Source organism: Cyrtonyx montezumae, unplaced genomic scaffold (genome assembly GCF_038088225.1).
Source record: "Cyrtonyx montezumae isolate F1298 unplaced genomic scaffold, pur_monq_1.0 scaffold_0, whole genome shotgun sequence".
Classification (NCBI taxonomy): domain Eukaryota; kingdom Metazoa; phylum Chordata; class Aves; order Galliformes; family Odontophoridae; genus Cyrtonyx; species Cyrtonyx montezumae.
Genome location: NW_027071824.1, coordinates 13,860,206 through 13,877,468, shown reverse-complemented (window position 1 = coordinate 13,877,468; position 17,263 = coordinate 13,860,206). Strand labels below are relative to the sequence as shown.

Below are 17,263 nucleotides of genomic sequence, written 5' to 3'. Positions count from 1 at the left end.
TGTTTTGTCTGATCGGCTCCTGGGCAGGGGGAAGGTACGTGTGTAAACAGTGGTGCTACCAACCCCAGCACGGAGCTGCCTGACAGGGACAGCCCTTGTCCAGAGCAGCCACCTCCTGGTCATCCCCTCAGACCACAGATGGAACAGCGCTGCTGTCCACATTTCCATACATAGCAGCGAGGGAAAGAAGGTGACGGAAAAAAGCGCGGGTTGTGGTGGAAAGATGGAATAACATCCTGGGCGAGAGCATCCTTGGAACTCTCAGAGCTGCCTTGGCATCAAGGACACTCAGGATGTTTTGCTGTACTCGGTGTTGCCGGTGTCACACTCTGCATTGCTTTACAAGAACTTCAGCTGCCTTTGCACGTAGGTCGGATGCACCCCGATCTTCCACGGCAGCCCACTGCTCCCCAGAACACCAGGAGCCGGGCAGGAGGTCACTATGGGGCGCCTTGACAATGGTGCATCCGAGGAATACCGCACAGTGACAGTTTCCACCTCCTGTCCCGGAGAGTGTGGCGGGTTTACTGCTACCGGCGTGCCACCACAGCTACAACAAACCGGGGAGCTCACGTACTCCCACCGTCACCCTCACACAGGGCCCTGGGGCCGCTCTCCGTTTGCCCGGGGTTGGGGCAGGGACGGGCTGGGCACGGGACAAGCCCTCGCTTGTTCCGTTGGGCGCAGGGAGCGCCGTTGCACAACGGAATTCGTGTTTTGCATTTTTCAGGAGATGGCGCGCAGCGGCGGCGGAACCCGCGGGTCGCCGGGCGCCCGGTGCCGGTGGGCCCGCCGCGTTGGAGGGCGCTGCCCCTTTAAATCGCGGCGGCGCGGAGCAGGGAATCCCTCTCTCGCAGCGCGTCATCCGCGGCAAGGAAACCCGCGCTGGCGTAGTGCGACGCAAATGCCCATTTTTGGCAACAGTGCGACAGTGGACGGCACCAAGAGGCTCCGGCTGTGCGGGGGGAGGGTTAACGGGAACCTACCGGCAGCCGGCGGGAGCGAGCCGGGAGCGAGCGAGGAGAGAGCGCGGGACACGCGGGACGCCGACGGCGCCTCGGAGCGGCGCGGAGCCGGGGCGGAGCGCGGGGAGCGCCGCCCGCCGCCCGTCCCCACCCGCAGGGACGGGTGGGCGGTTCCGGGCAGGGGAGGGGGTGGAGGGAGGGAGGCGGGGCGGCAGCGCCGCGGGTTTGACGTGTGCGGGTGCACATGGTGCGGCGGCGGCGGCGGCGGCGCGGGGCCGGATAAACGGCGCGTGGGGCCGGACGCTGCCAGTGCCCTGAGTCACGGCGGGCACTGCGCGGAGCGGCTCTGAGTCACCGCGCGCGGGAGCGGCGCTTTTAGCGAGGGGCGTTCGGGGGCGGGAGCCGCTCCGCCCGCAGCCCCAGGGCCGGGGCCGCGCCGCCGGCGGGGCGAGTTCGGGCGCCGCGGAGCGAGAGGACACAGCGCGCGGGGCTGCGCCCGCCTGAGCCCCGCTCGGCGCCCGGCAGCGCTCCGCCGCACGCTCCCTCCCTCCGTCCGTAGTTTCTTGTCGGCTTTCCGCTTTTTTTTATATATATATATATTTCCCCCTTTGTTGTTTTTTTTTGTTTGTTTGTTTTGTTTTGTTTTTCCCCTCTTCTTCGCCTCCTCCCGCTGCGGACTGTCCCCCGGCTGCGGGAAGCGCGAGGCAGAGCCCGAGAGGTCGGCACGGAGCAGGGGGCGGGGAGACGGCGAGGGAGCGGCGGCCGCGGCGCGGGAAGGCGGGGACGCGGCTCCCCCGGGCCGACCTCGGACCATGTACCAGGACTATCCCGGGAGCTTCGACACCTCCTCCAGAGGCAGCAGCGGCTCCCCGGGACACCCCGAGCCCTACTCCGCCGGCGCAGCCCAGCAGGTAAGGCCGCCCCCGCCCCGTCTCGTCCGGGCGGGATGGGCGCAGTGGACACGACTCCGCGGGCGGAGCGCGACCGGAGCCGCGCGATCGCATCCCGGCGGTGGGGACCCGCGTGGGCACGGGGGGACCGCGCTCGGAGCTCCCGGTGGGACATTGCCCCGCGGCAGCGCGGCGGTCCCGTCCTTCTCCCTTCCTTCTGCCGGGCGGATCTCCGGGCCGTGTTCCCTGCGGAGCACACGCGCGGTCCGACTCTTATCCCCGCGGCTCCCGAGCGCTCTTTCTCCCCGCTCCGCTGCCCCGGGCTCTTGGCTCAGGGCGGTGCGGGACTGCACGCGCTTCCGTCGGGGCCGCTCCGGTCGGCGGCTGCGGTGAGCGGGACGGCGGGGACGGGAGCGGCTTCCTCGAAGCCGGGCCCAAAAGGGCGCGACGTTCCTTAGCCCGTCTTCCCATTTTCGGAAGAAAACGTTCAAAAATGGGTTCTTTGCCCATGTAGCCCCCATCCACCAACTTCGGTGGAAGGCGTTACACAACCGGGGCAGTTATACAAACCGAGGTTATTTCATAACTTGTTTACATCAGCCCGCCTCTCCCCACTCTTTGGCTTTTTCGGAGTTGTGCTCCCCCCTTTCTCCCAATATTATTCTTTCTCGGGTGGGTCTGTGCGAACGAGCTGGCAGCGGGAGCGCCTTGCCGCCTCCCATCGAGAAGCCGTAGAGTCGTTATAAAGGGAATGGGGGGGTGAAAACCAAAAAAAGGAGAAAGAAAAAAGTCCGGTCTTAAACTTTGCCAGCCGTACCAGCCCGTGACATTCCTCACATTAAAGAAAGTTTTACCAGAAATGACGCCGCGGTTCCCGGCCGCCTCCGAACGCATCTCGCGGGTGCCCTCTGCGGGCCGCGCCGCGCCGAGCGCGGGCACCTCCGTGTCCGGGAGCGGGATCCGGCCCTCCGCCCGCACTGCGGCCCCTCCGCTCCGTCCTCCAGGATGTGCCCCGCTCTCCGCGCTCGCTGCCGTGCCCCGAGCTCGGGCTGGCCGAGGGGATGATAACTGTGCTTCTTTTCCCTCACGCTGGTGCCCGTCCTCGCGCGTGTGCCACGGCACAGCGCATCCCTGAGGTCACCGACGCGAGCTCCGTCCGGGACTTGGCAGGAGCGAAAGGGTTTTCTCGCAGAAGGCAGAGGCGATTTCTCGAGGCGTCTTTCTCTTGGTCCCTGCAGATGCTGCAGATTAGGATCACACGCGAGCGCTGCCTTCCCCCAGGAATGGGGCTGTTCTGCTGATTCCGGGCTGGGCAGATCTGCAGGGCTTTATCGACACAGAAAATATGCATTGCAGAAATTTTTTCTTCAGCTTTTTTTTTCTTTTTTTTTTTCTTTCTCCCAAAGCAAGGGAAGACGCACCAGTCACATGCTTGAGTGGAAACTGTGTCTCTGAGCCAAAACTTTGATGCTTTTTAATTATTTTTCCCATACAGCACAGCACTGGAACATTTTTTCTTTCAAGTTGCGTGCCGTGCTCTTTTTCCCCTCGCTGCCTTGCCATGTGGTACACACAGATCTTAATGGGAGTAATTTGTGTGCTCTCAGGCTGGGCGACTTCCCTCCGACATCCCAGCACTGTGTCCAGTTCTCCACGGAGGCATTCAGCGCCGGATGACCACTGGAGCCTTTTATTTGTTACACCATTTGACTCTGCTCTGTATCGGATAATGGAGTGTTAGTTAAAATCCTCTCGGTGGATATTTTGGGGGGCGTTTTGGTGTGTGTTTTCCTTCTCCGTTTCTGAGCCGGGCATGCCCTGCAGCACTTCACTCCCAGCAGGGCCGGGTCCTCCTCTGGGCCGGCTCTGGTGAGGCAGAGCCAGGGCTGGGCTCAGCTCTTTGCACTCCTAACAACAGGCCTCCTCCTCGCTCCTTGTTCTGCTTGTGTAATGACACCTGTGTCCACGTGTTGCTTGGGTTGGGTGGAGAGCAGCAGCGGAGTGCGTGCTGTGCTGTGCTGTGCGTGCGGCCCCGCGGTTTGGCAGTCACCCAACCTGTCCCTGTAGATAAGGAGAGCTGAGGGACGGTGGAGGGGTGCCCCTGGGAGCAGCAGCAGAGTGTGAAGGAGGTGGGCAGGAACACGGGCACAGCTGTGTTGCAGTGCCCTGGTGGGAAGGCTCGGCCGTGCAGGGAAGGCCTGGCTGTGTGGGAAGCACAGCATAGGAAAAATCCAGCAGCGGTCCCGGTGCCCATATCTGAAGGCTCAGCTGCGTGCCCCTTGCTTAGTTATCTGGTGAAAATACTGCTTCTGGAGAGTACAGAATGCAGATTTGGGGAAATTTTTAAGATATTTTGAGGAATGGAAAAGCAAGCCGGTGGCAGTATGGGGCATGGCACAGACAAGCTGCATCCCCTGGCCTCAAAGTAAGCAAGGAGATGTGGCCGAGCTGAGCACCCCCCCTTTACTATCCAGGGAGCCTGCGCGAGGGGTGCAGAAACCCCCTGAGTGAAACAAAGGGATGTTTGCTGGTGGATTCAATGACATTCAGATAACAACAATCACTTGATTAGTACCTTGGGGCTGACTTGTGTCATGTATTTGTACGTTACATGGCCAATTTAGTGATGAATCTGACTCTCCTGGGCTCTGATGGGAATTTGTAGCAGGTCAGTGGGTGCTGGAAGCTATGGTGGTATGGCACTGCCGCAAAGGTCCTTTCCTCTAGAATACAGGTAATGTTCTTGTATAGCAAAGCACTGGAAAATCTCAATATGTTGTACAGCCATAGCTTCTAGCATCCCTATAAAGGCAGGATGCTTCCTTCTTTGCTCTTTGGGTGCAGGAAGGCTGGTGGCACAGGTGGGTAAAGGTCGTGGAGGAAGGTACTCGTGGAACTGGCAGCAGAACTTGCATCTCTTGATGCCAGTAGCTGTAGTTTAACTTGTCTTGCACTCCATCCCTGCTGTGGGGTTCAGATCTCTTAATGGTGTGAGGGCTGTGGAGTCACTGAGCTGTCCTCTTGTGGGCTGTGTGGTCGCAGCCTACACTGGGCAGAGTATAAAGAAGGTGGTGATTTTCACCAGTAAATTCCTCTGGTGCGTTTACAGTGCTCAGTTCTGGGCCTCCACAGGCAGAGCTCGTGAGGATGGCATATTCTGATGCGTGAGGTGTACTGGCGCTGTGTCGGGCTCCAGCTGCAGGTGAACTTCTGAGGTTCTGGTGGGGCTTCTGCCAACTCTCAATGCCATCCTGTCAGCATTGTTCTCCCACACCCTTCACTAGATGAACTCCTGCCTTCTCTTGTCCTTTCTTGTTAGATTTAGGGCTATCCAGAGCTGTAAACTGGCATTCATCTGCGTTCAAACTGAATCTTCTGGTCTGGAGGCTTTGGCAGCTGGGTGTCTTCTGGATAAAACTGCCCCAAAGTGCTATTGCTATCAGAATGTGGAACACTGTTTGCAGTAGCCTTGCTTTAACAAAGCATTTGGGCACGGTGCTTGGCTAGGCACACCCTGAGAAGGAAATCTGTGAAGCACTGTCCCTTATCTAGGACACTTACCTGGGCTGAGGTCAGGCTGATGCAAGGGCTCTCATGTCCCTGGGAGGCTGCATGCTGACCTGAGAGTGGGTGTTTTTCACAGGACCATTTCAATGCTGCAAGATGTGGGTCCTGTGAGCCCCGGCCCCCCCCCAGTGGGTGCGGAGGCAGCTGGAGCAAGGCGTGCCTGTCTGTAAGGCCCAGTTTCACCATTGAAAGTCTCCTGATGGGAGCTCTTCATAGACAAAAGCATTCCTCCTCCCCTGCTTCCCCCTCCGGGGACAAGCAATTGTTTTCCTGGCAGTTTAGTGCCAGCATATTATCCAGATGGATTTACCTCTGTCTGAAACAAGGTGTATGCGTATTTTGGAGATCATTACCTACTGCCTTGGTTTTTACTGCTGCCTTGTTTTGTCTAGACAGTTCAGAGAGCTGCAGGGAACTTGTCCGATCTCAAACCTAAGAACTATTTTATAGGCTGCTATTAAAATACATATCCCTGCATGTAACCATCCCGGGGCTGGGCTTCTCACACTGTGTGCGGCAAGCACAGAGCCTCTGAGCAAGCGGCGAGCAGCAGCTCTCACCATACCCAGCTTCATGCAGACCAAGCCAGGATTCTGGGGGAATCCTTTGGTAGGTGGCTTTGCTCTATTTAGTAATGGCACTTCAGAGCCCAAGTTTCTCTTCCTTTTCTTTGGACTGATAGATGTTTTTCTAGAAACAACTTAATTCCCCTTTTGCCATATGCTGGAAGGAGCAGCGGGGATGCTGAGGAGGTGGAGAACAAGGACAGGGCTGGATGAGGGGCATGGCTGCTGCGAGGGGAAGCTCACAAGCCAAACGCTTGGCACAGAGCAGACCAGGATGCTGCAGGGGCTGGCAGTGCTGTGTTTGCTGCAGGCACTGCTCTGGTCCTCACTGCTGCCACTCCTGGGGTCCAGGCTGGCTTCTGAAGATGTGCCACATTCTGCTTTCACTGACGATTTCTTCTTCTCTCTCCCTCTCTTCTCTCTTCCACCTTTCCTCCTAGAAATTTCGAGTAGATATGCCAGGATCGGGCAGCGCTTTTATCCCCACCATCAACGCCATCACAACCAGCCAAGACCTGCAGTGGATGGTGCAGCCCACTGTCATCACCTCCATGTCCAGCCCGTACTCTCGCTCGCACCCCTACAGCCACCCTCTGCCACCGCTGTCCTCGGTGGCCGGACACACGGCCCTTCAGCGACCGGGTGTGATCAAAACCATCGGCACCACAGTGGGACGGAGACGAAGGGATGAGCAGGTAACTGTGGGGAGGAGGGTGCAAGGCACTCAAGTGGTGCGTGTACGGATTCCCCTATGCAAGGGGAGTCTCCCGCTGCCCTCTCACAGCGTCACCTAGCCCCGTGGGGACAGCAGAGGCCTGTCCCACGCTCTGTACGTACACTGGTGTTTCTCAGGATGATGAACGGTGGTTTTCTCGCTACTTCCTCAGCGTGGCATGATACAGCTGATCTCCATCTCAGGCCTCGTGACATCAGGCCGTGTTGCGGCTAGCTTTCGTGAGCAGGTGAAACTCTCAAGCTGAGCCTCAAGTTTCAGTTTGAGTGCCTCTGCTGCTCCAGGCAGAAAGGAAACCCCTGAGCAACCAGAGCTTTACATAGGTAATTCACAAAACTGATGCCCAGATTACATCAGCTGGTGTTTTCTCATGGCTCTGTGACCACCTGCACTGCTCCAGTCTTGCTTAGGGTACTACCACAAGTGCCAGGCAGCATTCTGCAGAGAGGAACAGCTCCCCAGAACACCTCCAGTCTCACAAAGAACCTCTGGGATGTCTAGGATCTACACCCACCTCTCCACCCTGACCTCTTCACAGCAACAAAATGGGTATCCTCCAAGTGCTGCCATCCTGATGGTGTTCTTGTAGTTGGATGTAGTAGCGGATCCCACTTCTGCCTATCCCTTTGTAAAGCTAGTCTGAAATACTTGAATCTTCCCAAATTGCTCTCAAACAGCAGGTCTGTGGATTACCACAGAGAAACATAACAGTATGCACTGTGCTTCCTCAGTGCATGAGCACACTGCTGCGTGAGGCCTGCTCCCAGTAAGATGCAGCAGCCCTGCTATTATTTCCACATCATCTGTTTGGATCCCCACTCCAATTATCTTCTGTGGGATGGACATAAGGGACCCAATCGGGACCTGAAAGGCTCACTGCAGGCCTGTGTGTGCTGGGCATGATAGGCCAGAGCCCCGTGGGACTGGCTGAGGTGCTGTCCCTTCAGCCAGGCCCAGGCGCCTCCCATCCCAACACACAGGGCTGGTTTCCAGTGCTGGGGGAAGCTCTCACGAGAACCAGGGGAATAATTAGCAGCGACTAATTTGTTTGACAAATGCTGCCTCTGTGTTCACAAATTGGCCGTGAAGAGATCACCATATTCTCTGGTTTATTTGTTCAGAGTTATTTGCAGAAGGATTCCTGCCAAGCAGTTCCTGGCCTGTTTGCAGGCCATTCGCTATGGGTCATTCAGATCCAAGTCCCTTTGATTAGATGCGTGCTATGGCAGGACCCGGACTGTGTGCAGTGACTCTTTGGCTCAGGTTTCTGCTGCTGGTGCTTGCCTTTTTGGAAAATGTTGTGTAACGTAGGAAAAGAGTTGAATGGTCCTGCCAGTGACTGCATGCATGGGGTTTGGACAAGTGACAGCTACAGCTCGTGCGTGCAGCAGGGACACCGAGCGTGCCAAAGCAAACTGCTTTTAAACAAATTTAGTGCAGCTGACAGAATATGCCATTTGAGACCCATTATAATGTAAAGCAGGCTCGGATTCACCTCTTCAGCCCCATCTATGAAATTTAAAGCGTGACTTCTGAGATAAATAACTTACAATTGACTGAAGGCCCTGAGAAGACTCATTTTGGTCCCAGTGTCTTTCAGTGAGAACTGTGCTCCTGAAAACCACATACAGAGGCCTGGAGTCATCCCAGAGTTTGCGTGCATGTGTGATGCTTTGCCTTACGGGTACCTGTGCACAAGTACACTTTATCCTGCTTACTTACAGGCTACAAATGGAGCCATCAGAGCCATGCTGGGTGTGCCTGCTGGGGCTCCTTGCAGGGGTGAGGGTACCAAAACCTGCAGGGGGAGATGCTCCTTTCCCAGGACAGAATGCTGTCATCTGCTGGTAGAGGAGCTCTCAGGTCCAAAGTCCTCATCCCAGAGTCCCAGCTAGCACCAGAAATGCCTCTGTCCCTTAGCGCGTGCCTAGAGGCATGTTGCCTGCTGGTGAAATCATTGCTGTCATGCATAGGAGCCTGAAAAAAGCAGAACAGAGAGAGGGGAATGCCCAGCCGCTGAAGTAAACTCCCTGAAACTGTGGAGATCAAAACTGGGGAAATGAACTAAACCAAAACAAACCAGAATGAGGTTAGAATAAAATTGACACTAAAATGAAGAGGCAGTAGGAAAGCAATCTTGTTTGCAATTTTGACATCTCTGAAAATACTAAAACCGAAAGCTTTTATGAGAAGAGGGTTTTCTTTCTTTCTCTCTTCCCCCCTCCCCCTCCATCCTTTGCCAACAAGCACCCTGCAGTGCACTCATCTTGGATCTGGGCTCAGTCACGGCAATGTCAGTGTGGGGTCAGCCCTGGGCAGAGCAGGATGTGGCGTGGGTGCTCTGCTCCCCACTGCTGGGGTTTGTAAGAGCTCATCTCAAATCCCCGAAGCAAGGCCTGACCTCACCAGATCCTGTGGGCTCCTGCACTCTTCCTCTGGTGTTGCAACAGTGTAATTCTATGGGTTTCTACTGAACTACTTACTCCTGACTTATATCAGTGAGGATGTCAGCTGGCCTCCAGAAGCCCTTGGTATCACTGGAGCCCTACCTGCTGATGTGAAAAGCAGTCTGTTATAGCAACGAGTGCTTGAAAATCTGAGGTCAGATTTTGGGGTGGTATAAATAATTGTTGCTTCACAGACTTCATGAGAGCTCTGCTGATCTCCCTCTCCCCCCACCCCATGCCCGACCTTCAAGTTAACAACTGTTTTTGTGTGGGAAGCAGCAGATATTTTCTTTCAAGAAAGAGGCGCTTACAACATCGCGCTCCGGTTTTGCTTAATGTACCACCCAAGTTGTGAAACAATCAGAGCATCTTTTATCTGTTTGGCCTTGTTGCAGATTCACTGTCCTCTTACACAATCTCCCCCCACTGCTCCCCACTCTGCCTTCTCCTCACCCTTCTGCTACGACCTGGTGCTAGCAGAGATACTGGGTGCTTTCATCTTCTGCTGACATCAGTGGAGAGGGGGAGTGCTGAGCATCCTGCTGGATCAGGCCTTTTTTTCTTTGCGTTGCGGTTAAATCCTCACAAACTTCAAGGAATGCCTTGCTCAGATCTGATTGTGGGTTTTCTTGGCACTTGCCCACAGCTGTCGCCCGAGGAAGAAGAGAAGCGAAGGATCCGGAGAGAGAGGAACAAGCTGGCAGCTGCTAAATGTCGTAACAGGCGCCGAGAGCTAACAGAGAAACTCCAGGCGGTACGTGCTCTGCATGCATTTCTCCCTCCTTGTTGTCTGCCCTTTGGACCAGCTTGCAGGGTGTTGTTTTCTCTCTACCAACCTATCTGGGGAAGATGCTGCAAAATGCACGCTGCCTTTGCCTTCCAGGGCTGCCCGGTGGCATTGCTCCTGTGTCAGCAGTGGTGAGGGCTCAGCAGCGTAATTTCTTCTCGCTGGCTGCCCAAAACATCCTAGGAGGTCTTTTCCCATAGAGCCTGCTGGCCACTGTGCCTCTCCCTATTCCACGTCTCTTTCTGTAAGTGGAAATGAGTATGCTGTGTGCTTCAGATGAAAGCTTTGGGGCAAAAGCACACACAACTCTAGTATTATCTGAAAACAGGAGAAAGTGAAGCAATGCTATGTGTACTTCTCTAAGCTACGTCCTTTAGACTAACCTGTATCTGGTGGGTGTAACTGATCTTCTACCCAAGGGAAGCAATGCAAAGATGTACAGTTTGGTGCCATAGGGGAATAATTAAGCTAAAAAAGATAGGGATGAGTACAAGAGCTATGAGATGAGTAACACTGGACGAAGAGGAGACAAGGATGGGTTGCGCTGACAGAGTCTGTAGAGATTCCAGCACTCCTCTTCAAGGAGCAGCCTGGGCTTGGTTCTGTTAGAGCTTATTAAGAATCACAGCTGTGAAAGCACATCGGTGAAATGTGCTGCTGACTCAAATCTGGGAGGTATTCTCTGTGTTGGGGAAGCAGGGCAGCCTATAGGAAGAATTTAAGGATTCTCATGACTAAACTAATATAAGTGAGAGGAGTACAAACTGGGAGGTCATATCCTGACAAATTGAGGGTGAGTACTTCTGCAGGCTCCTCACACAGGAAGATACTAATTGCTCACAGATTGACTGTGAGCCATCAGTATTATGTGATCGTGGGAAAGGTAAATGGAATAATAATCCTGGCATGCATCCAGTGGAGGTGAAAGTGTTAATCCTTTGCACGAGTCACAGGCAAGGCCTCATCTAGAGTATGAGATACAGAAAGAAAATGAAAACAGTTGAGAGAACTTTTTAATATTTATGTCTAGGAAGTGAAAAGGACATGATTTAGCTATAACACAAAACCCAATGGTAGAAGATCTGAATCCTCTCTACTAAGGTGTCTCTCATATAGATAGCAAGGGAGAAGAGAGCTTTAAGCCACAGAACAAGACAGGAGTTGTAGAAACTTCCCATGAAATAACAGGCAGGCTCATGAGAAGATCATTTGTATCCCTTAGATTGGTGAAGTTTGGAAATAAGTCTCCAGGCAGACACAGGAAATGCAAAACGCTGAACTAGCAAATACCTGGTGCTTGCTTGGCTCATGAAGAGGCTGGGGTATATCTGCCCATGCCAGCTGGGAGCTGGACTTGATGGCCATGTTCTAGGTGAGGAGCAGTGCCAGAATCTCGAATACTTATTTGTTCTCTTGTTGTCTTCAGGAAACTGAGGTGCTGGAGGAGGAGAAGTCAGTGCTTCAAAAAGAGATTGCTGAGCTCCAGAAGGAGAAGGAGAAACTAGAGTTCATGCTGGTGGCTCACAGCCCTGTGTGTAAAATCAGCCCTGAGGAACGTCGGAGCCCACCAGCCAGCAGCCTCCAGAGCGTTCGGACTGGAGCAAGCGGAGCAGTGGTGGTGAAGCAGGAGCCTGTGGAGGAAGAGATACCATCTTCTTCTTTGGTCCTTGACAAAGCCCAGAGGTCTGTCATTAAGCCCATCAGCATTGCTGGAGGTTATTATGGAGAGGAGGCACTCAACACTCCCATCGTGGTGACCTCAACACCAGCCATCACTCCTGGTTCCTCCAACTTGGTGTTCACCTACCCCAACGTCTTGGATCAGGAATCTCCTCTTTCCCCATCCGAGTCCTGCTCCAAAGCTCACCGGAGGAGCAGCAGCAGTGGTGACCAGTCCTCGGATTCCTTGAACTCTCCCACCTTGCTGGCATTGTAATCCCCTGAGGCCCCCTATTGCCAGTGTGTTACAACCCCGCCTAGCTCCATGGGGAGACCCCTCCATGGGATTAGAGACAGGCACAGGGTCGTTCAAGCACAAGGGCAGCAAGAACAAGAGCGGGGAAATGCTGCAGCTCCAGGAAAGAGAGTGAGGACCAACGCCAGCTCCCTGGAGGCAGGAAAAGGCAAGGGTGGGACTGATGCACCAGGACTGATGGGAGAGGGCAATGTCTTCTCCATAGGGTCTGCTGATGGAAACCTTGTCTCGGTGCCATAGTGGACTTGGGGAGCACTCCTGGCCAGGACTGAAGGAGAGCTGCAGACAGTTGCTAGCCATCCCTTTCCTTTGTGAATTGATCTGATCGGTTATGCTCTGTGCTTAGATCTTTCTGGTTAGTTACCTTACAACTTCTTCTTTCCCCCTCTCTCTCTCTCTGCCTATCATTTCCAATGTTGTCGATCCTATGACATTTCATCCAGTCGCTCTGAACTCTAAAGGCTTGTTAGGATCTTTCTTGGGACAGGCTGTGGGAAATATGTACTGTTGCCTAGCTGGGAAGGGGATGCCTGGGAGCTGGTGGGGGGGACCAAGAGGGGCTCAAGGGCTCAGTGGCAAGGGCAGAACTCATACCTGTGACACAGACAGTGAATGGAGAGAACAGGAGGCTTACGTGGAGGACTTTTTTTTCATAATGAGTGTATGTTTTTATCCCCTTGGGCTCTTCAAAAGCCAAGTTAGCATCTCAGGGCCAAAGTGGCATCAGAAAAGCTGCTGGATTGGCACTTACCAGTGCCTTTGGCAGGATTTTAGCCACAGTTTGGTAATACCAAATCTGCTGCTGGTCTTGTTTACTTCTCCTGGGTTGCCTGTTCTCTAGGGAGTATTGCATCTTCCTTCCATTCAGGGCCCCTGACTCAGATACCAATCTCTTCCTGTTAATAAGATTATCCCCTCCCCTTGGCAACATTTGCAGAACATACTAGCAAGAGAGATGGTACCGTGGAGACTGGCAGTGGTTAGGAGGATGTAGGGATCTTGTTGTGCCATCAGGCTTTCCTTGTTGGGAAACAAAGCAGCACGCTTCCACACAGTTGATACTAGCTGGTGGAATTTGCTCAGAGTACCCTAATTTCTGAGGCTGCAGGAAGGCCAGAGTTCAGCCTCCAGCACAACACAGCACAGGCCTTGAGGCACTCCTGACCAGGCAGCAGTGATGTAGCTGAAGTTCTAATAACATCTGGTGTGACTGACAAGTTGACATTGGAGGAAAATTGTTACCATGTTTTGCACCTTGGTCTCTGGCCTCTGTTGCTTTTTAGTGTTTGTGGTGTAATTGATCTGGTTTTGCTGGGGTTGACTGGCCCAAAGACCAAAAGCAAATCAGAGAGCTCTTCCACCAGCGTTGTGTCCCTGTCTTTTCCAGCCTGTGGGCTTGGCTGCCAGTACGAAGTGCTCACAGAGGGCACAAGTGCTGATGTTCACTGGTGAGAACAGTAATGGGTGAAACTATTCCTGCTTGGAGCCAAGCTCAGTTCGTCCAGGTGTCAAGGCAATGATGAACCATGACCTTGTGCACATGCTTAGGGGATAGCTTTTCAGTCCAGCCTGTTGAAGCTGTGGTGGCAGCTATGTATTGTGAGATTTTCTTCATTATTATTGTCTTTACATTGGCTGAAACTTGGGAATTTCTCTGTCAGGCTGGACCTGGAGAAATGCAGAATGCAATGACAGGGTCAGTGCTGTGAGACGCTGAACTGCTGCAGCTCCTGCCAGCTCCACTGGGAACTAATAGGGCCCACTCTCGTGCAGCCAGACCTTTTGCTCAGGTGGTCTGGCTTCCCTCAAACTCTGGTCACTGCCTGTTCCTTTAATCATTTCAAAGGGATGCTATTTGGTTGTTGGTTTTTTTTTGTTTGTTTGTTTGTTTTAAAAATTATTATTTTAAACCCAGTTATTTGCAAGATCTGCCAGCAATAGAAAGATGAGTGATCTTTCTCCTTCATAAAACTGATTCAGTAATGTGGGTTTTTCCTTTGTTGCTTAAACATTTCCACCATTATACTAGCACTAGAAGTTTCAATTTGAGCTTTTACAATAACTAAAGTAGATACATTTTTCTCCCCTCACGTGATCATCAAAACTTCTTTTTTTAATAAAGCAGAGGTTTTCTGAAAAAATCCCTAAGTATGGCCTTCTGCCCTTAATCCCCACATCTGCTGCCTACAGATGCCATCCCAGCAACTGGAGATATTTGTTTTCACACTTCACACAGTCCTCTGTGATAGCCCCAGATTGGTCTCTACAAGTTTACCTGAGTGGGTTTTTTTGTGTATTTGTTTTTCCCTAAATGGATAGGTCTCATGCTAGACAGGAAAGTTTTAAATTCAGGGGCTCACCATTCATCCGTACTGTCTCCCCATCCCCATGAGAGTGGCATGTATCTGAGGGAAGTTCATGATTCCTACCTTTGCTTTTGCTCTCTAAATTGCTCCCAGAAGGAGCTGCTGCTGGCCCTTGCCCACTGCATGTTGACTTGTCATTGATCTCAGAGGTAGGACAGGAACATCCCCTTTTCTGTCCTGTGATACTGGTGGGGAGCAATTTAAAACTACATAGAAAAGAGAATCATTTTCTGCTACTTGAAAGAGCCCTGAATACCTTGTGCCTGCCTGTTCTCTCCCTCAGACCTCTTAGAGGATGTCTGTGTTGGGATCGCTGGTCTTCTGCCTTTTGTATTTAGTGGATCAGCGTTACCTTTGTTTAGCTGCTGGCAAACGGGTACAGCTTGAAGTCTCCTGCTGTTTTGGTCTGGCCCTGCATACTTCACAGGCTTACTGGTGTGCTTTTGGGAACTGAATGTCTTCCCTCTCCACAAACAGTATTTTCCTTGAGTACCTTCCCCAATGATTCCTCAGTGTACATTGTCTCCACATTCCTCTGCATGTGCTGGGGATGTGAGGTCAGTTTCTGAACTGAAGTTTTTGAAGGTGATAGAAAAAGGCCCTGGGAATTTCAGCTGGTATTGAACTGACCCCCTGGTGACTGGCCCAATGAAGCATCATCCAGTAACATCTGAAGTTCATCAATGCCCATCTGGGAGTGGCAGTAGCAACTGCTTGTGAAGGAGACACTCAGCTTCCAGGCAACATTCAGCATTCCAGTTCTGCCCTTGTTCTTCCTTCTTTCCTTTCTCCCTCCCTCCCTGGTTGTGGCACTGCCTTCATCCATTCCTTTCTCATAGGTGTGGAGACGGGGTTAGTCTCAAACTGCTTGTGGTGTGATGGTATTTGGGACCAACCTGCTGGGGACAGTAGCTCTCTGTTGTGTTTTTTATAATTATTATTTAAATGATCTATGTAGTTCATCTGAACCTTTAATTTTGCTGCTTACTGTATGTAGGATCCACCTGGCCTTTATCCTAAATGAAAAGAAAACAAAAACAAACCTAAGACACCCCTCTCCTCCCTGGTATCTTATTATTTATTGGCAGGCAGCCGCTCTGTGCCTGCTCCAGCAGATCTGCCCGCCATTAATTTAACATCCTCCCAACATGCATTCCTGGTGTTTGGTTGTTGCTTTTCTGCTTTTTTGTTGTTGATTTTTTTTTTCCATTCCAAAAAAGACTTCTGAAATGTAAGAAATCTTATGACACTTAGAAGTTCATTTTCATTAGGAAGGCCAAGTCAAACATTTTAAGAGGTGGGGGGAACAATCTACATTTTATTTCTTATTTATTTATCATGTTTACATCTTTTTTTTTTCTCATTCAAGACTTGGATATAATAAAGAAAGCATTAAAAATATTCCAATTTTCTTCTTTTTTTTAGGCTTTTTTTATTATTTTGATTCTTTAAATAAAAGATTCTGGGTTTTGCTGTCTGTATAAAATGTACAAAAAAAAAAAGATGTTTCTAAAGATGCATTATCATTCCTCTGTGAACAGTAGGTGGAGTTGAGGAGAAGTCTCAGAATACAAGATAATAATAAAGTTCCATCCTGTTTTACTTAATTGTTCCCCTCCTATCCTGTATGATTAAAGGGTTATTCCACTTTCTTGTTTGTGGTTACTTGATATTAAAACCATATTAAAATGTATAGAAAATAAGTATCCAATTGTTTTTGCTCAGTGAGAGGATAAAATGTTGTATATATCTTGATATACTGTGTAGTTCAAAGTAACATCAATAAGGGATAGTGCATCTTTATTAGAGTGATAAGTTACTTGTGTCACTAAAGTCTACTTTAAGATCCTCAGATATGGAAAGGGCCTGATTCTGGTTCCACTTCCCTGTGGAAATGGAAAGCATTAGTAGCATTTTGCTGCTGTAGAGTGGATGTCAGAGATGGAATTGAGCTCAGCAATTGTATATGAACATGAGGATTACTGAAGGTTTGGGGGCACCATCATCTTTTTTTTCCTCAGAAGTGTTAGCTCATGGTTTTTCTTTTTTTTTTCTTTCTTTTTTCTCTTTTTTTTTTAATCTTTTTTTTTCTTTTTTTTCTTTCTTTTTTTGTCTGCAGTGGAATAGTTTCTGCCAAGGAGGTTCTTAAAGGTGACTACTGAATTGGGACCCTTCTTTGCTTGTGATCTTGGTATCATTCTTGCAGTCCTGGAGAGTCTCAGCTCTGAGGTGTTCTCTCTGGTGTTGTCTCTTCTCTGTTCTTGTTACTTTACTGTAATACAGGCCTACAGTATTTGCACTAAAACAAAAAGCTTGTTAGAGAAAGCTTGCTGCTATGGAAGAAAGAACATATTAAAATGGTTTTGCTTTTACAATTTTAACTGAGTAGCATTTTGTAGAATAAAATCAATTTAGACTGAAAAGAAAAATGACTTTTCTTTTTTCCTCTGCACTCCCTCCCCCATTCTCCTTTCTTTCCTTCCTGTTACTTGGTGTGATGGTTCCCCCCCTTCTCCTTTGGTGCTCAGTTGTAATGATTGGCTGTATTGTTGACTATGCTGCTGAGAGTTATGACACTTGTAAATCTTGTTTTAATGACATTGTGGACACTTTTGTATAGCAAGAGCTAACTGGAGTTCTTCTCTCTCTGTTAATTGAAGTCATTAAAAAGCTCCCTTTGCCATGAACAATTAAAAGCTTGCATGTTCCTTCGATATGAACAAATGGGTACAGCATAGCCAGGTGCCCGGCTGTAGAACATTTCAGTGCTTCTTTCATTAGAGCAGCTGCAATCTAGACAGCTGTTAGCAGCAACAATGGTAAATGGGGCAGAGGCTTGCAGAGCAGACCACCTGGGCTAAAAGGCAAATAATGCACTAATCCTTTATTCTTTGCTTCAAAAAGGAAGGGATAGAGCTAGAAAATGCATGCTGAGGTGACCTTATTATTATTATTTTTTTTAATCCA

The 17,263-nt window shown here is 51.1% G+C and overlaps 1 protein-coding gene across 1 annotated transcript; it reads left to right on the top strand.

Moving 5' to 3' along the window:
• Positions 1-1,623: 1,623 nt before the first annotated feature.
• FOSL2 (FOS like 2, AP-1 transcription factor subunit) lies at positions 1,624-15,947 on the top strand. Its single transcript, XM_065755039.1, has 4 exons — positions 1,624-1,876; positions 6,429-6,683; positions 9,815-9,922; positions 11,382-15,947. The coding sequence occupies exons 1-4, from the start codon at positions 1,778-1,780 to the stop codon at positions 11,889-11,891; spliced, it is 972 nt and encodes a 323-aa protein (XP_065611111.1). The 5' UTR covers positions 1,624-1,777; the 3' UTR covers positions 11,892-15,947.
• Positions 15,948-17,263: the final 1,316 nt, after the last annotated feature.